This window comes from Fukomys damarensis, unplaced genomic scaffold (genome assembly GCF_012274545.1).
Source record: "Fukomys damarensis isolate Sample0158 unplaced genomic scaffold, DMR_v1.0_HiC HiC_scaffold_3, whole genome shotgun sequence".
NCBI classification, from domain to species: domain Eukaryota; kingdom Metazoa; phylum Chordata; class Mammalia; order Rodentia; family Bathyergidae; genus Fukomys; species Fukomys damarensis.
Genome location: NW_022900915.1, coordinates 32,838,160 through 32,846,368, shown reverse-complemented (window position 1 = coordinate 32,846,368; position 8,209 = coordinate 32,838,160). Strand labels below are relative to the sequence as shown.

General features: G+C 49.8%; 1 protein-coding gene across 4 annotated transcripts in view; it reads right to left on the bottom strand.

Moving 5' to 3' along the window:
• The window catches only part of Glrx (glutaredoxin), a 12,234-nt gene extending 9,657 nt beyond the window's left edge, over positions 1-2,577 (bottom strand). For 2 of the 4 annotated variants that reach the window (XR_004518585.1, XM_010621856.3), the window contains exon 1: positions 2,260-2,577. Coding sequence is in view for 3 of the 4 variants with exons in the window: in XM_010621856.3 (XP_010620158.1) it covers positions 2,260-2,466 (207 nt within the window). In the remaining variant the exon portion in view is untranslated. The remainder of the gene's footprint in view (positions 1-2,259) is intronic. The other 2 variants (XM_010621857.3, XM_010621854.3) reach the window with 1 other exon arrangement.
• Positions 2,578-8,209: the final 5,632 nt, after the last annotated feature.

The following is an 8,209-nucleotide window of genomic DNA, read 5'->3' as shown; positions in this document are numbered from 1 at the left end:
TTTTTTTTTTTTTTTTTTTTTTTTTTTTTTTTGGTACCAGGGATTGAACTCGGGTCCTTGTGCTTGCAAGGCAGGCCACCGAACCACTGAGCTAAATCCTCGGCCCTTATAGTAGGTTTCTATATGAGGTGATGGAGAAGGTATACAAGAATTTAGGAGTGCAGGCAAGGCAGTGAGAACAGCAAGAGCAAAGTTCCTGTGGTAGAAATGTGCGTTGGCTGTTCTGTCGCTCATATAGACTACCCTGCTGCCTCACCCCACCACCTCCTACTAATTTTTTTTCACTTACCTCCCTAAATACCATTTTATTAGATTTATTATCTCTCCCACTAGAATGCAAGTTTTAAAAGGCTTCATCCACCCCACCCTATCCATGGCTATTTTAGCAACATCCAGAAAAGTGTCTGGTACACAGTAGATGTTTAAAAACTTTTTTTTTTTTTTTTGCATCCAGCAAAACCAACCTTTATGTGAAGAAAAACCAAGCTTCCTCAGAGAAACAAAAATTGAGAGAATGTGTTGCAGTGGACCTGCCTTGTAAAAAGTACTGAGAGATGTTCTTGGGTGAGCATGAAGATGTTATGGTGGATAAGAAACTCTACTCTCAGACCAGAGAGCGTTAGGGGGGGAGTAGACATGGGCATTGATCTAGGGCCCAAACCCAAAATCTAATGTAAACCAAAACCCTAATCCAACAAGCTCTCCTGACTGAAGCAAGGGCTTCTGAGCAATGAGTCCTGCTGAGCACCTCCTGTACCAGCAGCCCAAGTCAGTCCAGGGTGATTAAGACAGCAAACTACTCTCACATTTTCAGTCTCATTGAATAGAAAGAGATCAAGAGGCAGACAATTTGGAAGGATTTGTCCTTCTTAGGGGAATGCATTCTGCACTCTAACTGTGAACACTATTTCTTAAAATGTTTAAATACACTTAACATGCTGCTATGAAAATAGTATCTCTTTAAAAAAAAATGAAAACAAAAAGGTCCGTAATGAGGAACTTTGCTTTTTCTGATAGAGATCAGAAGCTGCTGGCCTAGAACAGTCATTCCCAAACGGATGCAAATTGAAATCACGTAAAGGTTCTTCAAACTACTGGTGTCTGGCCCCGGCTAACTCTGACTTTGTGGTGTAATTGGTCTGGGGTAATGACTTAGGCATAGGGTTTAGTTAAAAAAAAATCCCCCAGGTGACTCAATTCAACCCCAAAGTTTGGGAAACACTGGCTAAGGACTCGTGGTAGGAGGAGGAACAAGGCCGCAAGGGGCGTCTCTGTGTCTCTGCTTTAGGACCTCTGCTCACAGCAGCAGGGCAACGTATTTCACCTTTTCCTGCATCGCTGTGCTGCTTTCTGGTTGGAAAGAATGGGGAGATCTCCGGTGCTGGACACCCAGAACCCCAAGAGAACCTGGTAAGTCAAACACACTGAAATGGGACACTTGCTTCTACTGAGACCTCATCCTAGAATACTTCTCAGGTAGGGGGACTCAGAGGACCTGGGGGTCCATCTTGTGTCCCCCCTTGAGCACCAGTATGTGCTTGGCTGGCCATCCCACCCGAAGCCTGGGCACTCAGAGTCCCACAGTGTGCCTGTCACAAGGGCCACTTCCCCGACAACCCCTGTGGCCTTGTAGCCGGATCTTTGGGCCCCAGAAGCTGACTTCCTAGGGATCACAAAGCAAGCATTGTGAGAGTCAGGCGGAAACCTGGCCCGCTTGAAAAGTCCCGCCATTAACTTAGAACGAGGGGCAGACAGAGAGACTGGAGAACTGTGCTCCTGGGAGTAGATGAGAAAAAGAGTAAAGGGGGTTAGGATTAAAGAAAGCCTAGGGAAAAGACTGAAGAACAGCAGTGAAAACAGAAAGAAGTGAACTCAAGGTTCCAGGTTACAGAGCAGAACGGTGCTGATCAAACTGGCCGGCTCCCCCCCCCCACCCCCAAGCCACACACGCTGAAAACTGTCAGTTCCCAACAAGGCTTGAAACAAAGCCTCCAGACACAGCCTCGCGACTCCGAGGCGGTTGGGCCCACTGAGGGGCTGGCAGTCGTTAGCTGGGCTCCCTCCTGGCTGGGAGAGGCCCCTCGGGCTGTTCAGCTGCCCATTCAAGGGCCCGAGTCCTGGCTTGAGCTCCCTCCCCCACACCCCACACCCGAAGGGCAGAGCGCTGGCAGCTTCCTAGAAAAGGCGCAGACACATATTCGTTCACGTCCCTGAGGAGAAAAACCAGCCAGGACCCTTTCAAACCAAGCCCACACTCACCGTTCTGGCGCCTGTCAGCTGTTGCAAATAATCTTGAATCTCGTTGGTGTTGCTGATGGCTGTGATATCCACAAACACCAGAACCCCCTCTTTGAAGGGCAGTTGACTGAGGATCTGTTGGGTCTTTCTGCAGTAGGGGCAAGTGGGCTTGATGAACACCACCACCTTCTCGGGGTGGATCTTGCCGTTCACAAACGCTTCAGCCATGCTGAGGGCTGCGGATCTCCCGATCTCCCGTGCCAAACCTCGAACTGCAGGTACTGAGCCCTGTGCTCGGGCGGCTGGCTCTCATCTACTAAGGAACCTCCCCGGAGGAGGAGTCTACCTAGTGGTGTGCGAGTTTTAAAGGGACAGCCTGTAAGTCACTGCAGGCCGGGAGGGATCAATACTTAAGAGCGTCTGTAAAAGCACAACCTGCTTTTAGTCCTGGGTGGCGCTGGGCTGAGTGCCTTTGTTGTCCTCAGACCATCGGGAGTGCCTGCTTTTGGCAGGGATCAGAATTAAGCTAGCCTCCCAGGAAGCACTGACCAGCTTCGAGGAGGGAGGCCAGGAGGCTGAGGAGGCAGTGGCCTCTTAGAGCCAATTCTTTGTTTCCTCCCTCTTGGAGACGCAGTTGATTTTTAAAATAGAAACAAGGTTATTGGAGGAAGCAAAAGCTTTGGCACTTGTGTAGAGAAAGTGAGATTGAAATGGTGACTTGGCAGCTGGAGGATTTTTGGTATTGGGATGACCATCATGGAATCAGCTCTTCGCACCTAAAAATGAGGATTTTCTTGGGACTCTGTAGGCTTGGATTTTCATTGTTTGCCGGGGGAGGAGGGCAGTAACTCAGCCGCTATATTCACCATGTTAGAAGACAGCAGGCAGGGGTGCCGTCCTCCCTACCAGGCAGAGTAGAAGTCTTCTACGCCTAGGTCTTCTTCAGACTACTCCAGTGTGTGATAAGTTAGATAAACAAATCAAGGAAAAATCAATTATCCTTTTCCCCAGAAAATGTTACATTGAAACCAGAGTACAGGAAGTCCCTGACTATGGAAGTTTGAGTTGGGAACTGTCATAGGTGTACTGTATAAGACTCACTTTTTCAGCTTACGAATGAATCCAACTTATGAACAGTTCTCCTGTAACAGAACTTGTTGGTAAGTTAGGGACTTTCTGCACTGTATCTTCAAAGGAGTGGGGCTAGAGCCAGAGCCAGAGCCAGAGCCAGACGCCACCACTGTCATACTGGATTTCCAAGCAGGGAAGAAAATAGAGTCCCAGAAGCAGCTCTTTCTGAGGGACAGCTTTGTGGCTGTCATTGATATGTAAATAAAATTGCCAAAATGAGAAGTTGGGTTGTGAGAGCTCTGAGCACAACATTGTGGGAGGGCTGTGAAGCTATAGGCAACATGTCTGCCTCAGTCCTCGAGACTTCAGATCCAAAGTTTTAGCTCCCTCAGAAAAAGCCCGAGGTGATACTCTCTCCCTTCTTCTCTCTCTTGGTCTCATACTCAGGTTGCCCGGGCAGCCCCCTTCCTGTGGCCAGGGCTCTTGGTCCATTGGAGGACTGTGCCCGGCTTTTCCCTCAGAGTCTTTCTCTCAGTGGCTGCTGTGGTCTCTCCCTTCTGGCCATCTTTTTCCTCAGAAGGTGAGAACGTCTAACCCTCTCCCATGTTACAAACCACAACCACCACTTCCTGTGTCTTGCTTTCCGGGCTCTGCCCGTTTGTGGACTTTGGTGTCCTGCTTGTCATGGGTACCTTTTTTTTTTTTGCCACTTCCTCTTTCCTTATTTCACTGCAGCCTGCCCTTCTTGCAGCCTGACCATGCTGTTGAAACCCTTCTGTGTTGGTAAATCACCTTGCAGCTAGGTACCTTGGTTTAATCTAGTCCAGAAGTCTAGGTGCAGTGAATCACCCCAAAGACCATTTGGCAGAGTGTCACCAGGGAACTGGGGTACAGAGGGTACGGGGGGTCTGTGTCTGCTCCACTGCTCGGCCCAGAGCCTGATGTCTGAAGCCAGAGGACAGATGGACATGAGACACAAGCTGAAGAAGGTATTTTTGTGAGACACTGTGTGAGAGAGGGGAGACGAGCAGGTGAAATGGCAAGGGGGGACCCCCTTCATTTCTCAGAAAACACTAGCTTCAGCTCAGTGAAACTTGGAGCAGTCTTCTGCTGCGTTCGCCTGTGGGCCAGGTGAGTGTGTGTGCGTGTGTGTGCGTGTGTGTGTGTGTGTGTAAGAGCCCCCAGAGAACCCCCAGGTCCTTCCAGAAATGTTTAGTGGGATGGAGGAAACTTTTGGAGAGAGTTGTTTTGTTGTGCAGATGGATGGTTGGCAGCTAGTGCTCTATGGGAAATCTCTGGTATTATTATTATTCTTCATTTGATCTCATTTGTACCTATAAGCTGACGGCTGTGTAAGTCTGGCTCCAACAAGTATTTTCCAGGTTTGTTCCTCATTTGCTCACTTCGTGGGATTTGACTCTGTCAATCGCTGCCCCCCCAGAAGCCCTCTCTTCCCAGTGCTGAGGGCAGCACGAGCTTTTCATTCTGCCCGCAGATTCTGACTCCACCTCATTCTCAGAAATTTTGTCTGTACGTGGTGTGTATGCCGGGGCTTAGCTTTCTCGTACACCTTCCTGGTGAGATCTTATCTCCACATGTGGTTCCAGATAACACTTTTTGGCTGAGTATAACATTCACTTTTCTTGTCTGAACCTCTCTCCTAAGCCCAGGAATGCTTTGCTTCCTGAGAAATCGCAACTGCGGGTTCTTGGCTTCTCAGCCTGACCTGGATCAAAGGAAGGCTCCACTCTTCCTCCCACACCCCCGCCGTTCCTCTGCACAGAGGGTCATCCGCCCTCTCAGCCAGGACATCATATGCCCCTGCTTTTCCTTACAAATACTGGCCAGGTGCTCACAGGCGGCCTCCAGAGTCCCTCGAAGTCTGAAAGCCCAACAGCCCCTGCGGGCCCAGCCTCCTGCCTCTCACTGCTTCTCAGCACTCGGCCCCCTGGCCCTCCGCGCTGCTGCTGGGCTATCTGTAGAAGGGCAGATGCTCTCATCCCTACCAGCCTTCTGAGTTTCTCCTGGGCGGAACTCAGCATCCCTGCTAGGAGGCGGCCTGGACTGACCGGTTCTCCCCGAGGCCTTCGCCCTTCCTTCCCCTTCCCCACATCTGCATTTGCCCCAGCTGCACGGACTCGGCCCCTGCCATCCTCTGGCCACTCTGTCCTCCACTCCAAAGCGCCCCGAGTGCTCTCCCACCCTCTGTGGCTGATGCCTGCTGCTCCAGCCCTCTCTGTCCAGCTGAGCCACCCCATATGTGGGGCCCTGGCCCATCACATGTCATTGCTCTTCTTCATCCAGTTTTTGTTTTCTAAAATGAGTTCCTTGAGGACAGAAAGAAAGCTTCCGTCCCCGAATTATCAGAGCTCAGCAGACAAGCAGCCGTACACTGGTCTTTATCCAGCCACCCACATGTCTAAGCAACATTTATTAATTACCTGCTCGGGGCCAGACACAGGACCTCATATATAGCTCCGACCTTAGGAACTTAGGGTGTAGTGGGTTTAAGGAAGTATTGCTAGAAGTAGAGAGGCCAATCCAGTGGGAAAAGGGCCCATTATAAAGGAGAGCGAGGCTGAATCTTAAGCCACAATAGGTATATGGACCGTAGGTATATTTTAGGTATATTTAAAATGTGGATAAGTGTGCAGTTAAATGTTTCTCTAATCAGTGACAATGTTAAGTCTCCCAAGTTACACAATAAATTACTAAATGCAGTTGGGTCGCAGGAGAGCTGTGAGGGTGACAGGAGAGCTTGGAAGCAGGGTCCCTGCTTACAGGGTCCAAGCTCGCCTGGCCCATCATGGAGCCGCAGAGCTGGCGTGGCTGCCTTTGCTCTGTGCTGCCCTCAGGACTTCCCACACCGCAGCTGTCGGGGTTCGGGGGAACGAGCACATCACCAGCCTCACACACGGGATGGGGCTACACTGTGGCTCAGCCCTATTTCAGGGTCTGATTCAGTGCGCAGCCCTCCCTGGTCCTCTGCAGACTGGGCTGACTCTTGAGAGTCTCTGAACAGACTGTCCCCCTCACCCTCCACCTCTTAGTGCTGACTCCCATTTACTACGCAGCCAGCTCTGGGCTGAGAGCTTTGTGTACAGCGTCCCTGACCCTCATGGCGACTTTGAAAGGCAGATATTTTGGATGCCAGACTGACTAGAGGAAGATGGAAATGGTTCCTGACATGGAAGACATTAAGTTCAACCAAGGTCAGGAGGACAAGCTGCTTCCTAACACGCTGCGTCTTCCATTTGGAGACTGTCTGGTGGCCACAGTTTCTAAGATCGAGGCACAGTTTGGACATGGACTCTCTCCTCCTAGTCCTTGTGATCTGAGAGCCCCTGGGTCCCACTGAGATTTCTTGCTCTCGTTTAAGTTCGAGATGGTAACATCCGGTGCCTTTCCAGTTGTTCAGCCCACACTGGTCTTACTCTTGCTATTGGACTCATGGGAGAGAACAGCGCCTAACATATTAACGCCCGGCAAACCAAACTGAACCCTTCTACAGTGAGAAGGGAGAAGCAGCATTTTCTTTCTCCTTTCCGAGCCTCAGTGCCAAGGCAGCGTATCTCACAGGATATCCTATTCCCACACACAAACTTGGTCTGCTTGCCACACACAGATACCGATTAGTGGTGAGGCAAAGTGGAAGTAGAGAAAAATTTTATTATGAACTAGCTGATCGAGAAGATAGTGGAGAGTCTCATCCCAGAGGGCCATCCTGTCCAGGGGGCAGATTTAAGGATACTTTCTATGGATCACAGACAGGTGGGTGCCTTTCCACAGGTGAAGTTTGCAGCCAAATTACACATATCAGATCATAGTCACAAGATATTTCTCAGTTCTTTAGATCTTAGGAACAAAGGCCATTGTTCTCTTGGGCTGTTCTTATCCTCTGTTAGTTTGCTCACTATCTAGTTCCTGATGTATTACTTAAGCCAAGACAGGCTGGGGGTGGCTGCCCTGAGGCCCTCTTGGTGATCACCAAACCCAGGTAATGAAAGAAAACAATCTTCACCTGCTGATTGTGAAAGACAGGGTTCAAAGGGAGTCAAATAAAGAGTTGGTCTCCATGGTGAATGGCATACTGCAAACTCGTACTAAGAAAAGTAAAAGTTTCCCAAAGGAGAGAGTTGGCCCAGAACACTTCTTAGTGTTGGGCTTCCATTCCTGCTGCTTTTGAGGGGCTGTGCTGGGGACAGATGGAGGGCTTGTGGCTACTTTGGGCTGTGACTGGATTCTTTCTAATACGTCCTAGGATAATCAGCGTAAAGCAGATCAACTCAGTTCTAAATAAGCAGAACATAATCCAGGTTTTGAAGCTGCAGCCTCCAGCCAGGTTTACCAGTTAGGATGTTTCTGGTAGAAAGTAACAGAATGTGAAATGGGATTGAAATTAAGATATGTTAAATACATATATCAACTTCTCAAATCACACCATCATGTCAAATAAGCACTAATTAAAAAAAAAAAACAAACCCAGAGAACTAGTTTTGAGTAGAAGAGTTCATTTTTCTCACCCATGGGGAGGCCAAGGGGTAGGAAGTTGGCTCTGAGGCTTGGTGGCCACAGGGCTCAGAGCTGGAATCTCTGAGATTTTCTTGGGCCTCACTGGCCTTGCCGCCCCTGTGATTGCAAGCTGTGGCCGGTCTACCCATCTGGTCTCCACACATATGTGTTCAGAGGTGAGCGGCACGAGAGGCAGAGGCAGGCATCCCTTCTGACATGCTCAGGCTTGGCCCGGAGGTGGGAAGCCGCTGAGGGAGCAAGAAAGACCGTCTGAAGTTATCCCACAACAAGCCTTGCCCTGGTTCCAGTACGACACAGGCTCATTCCTGACCTACACACTAGTAGGGGGATGGAATGATCCCTCTGAGGGAAGGTAGGTTCATCTCTG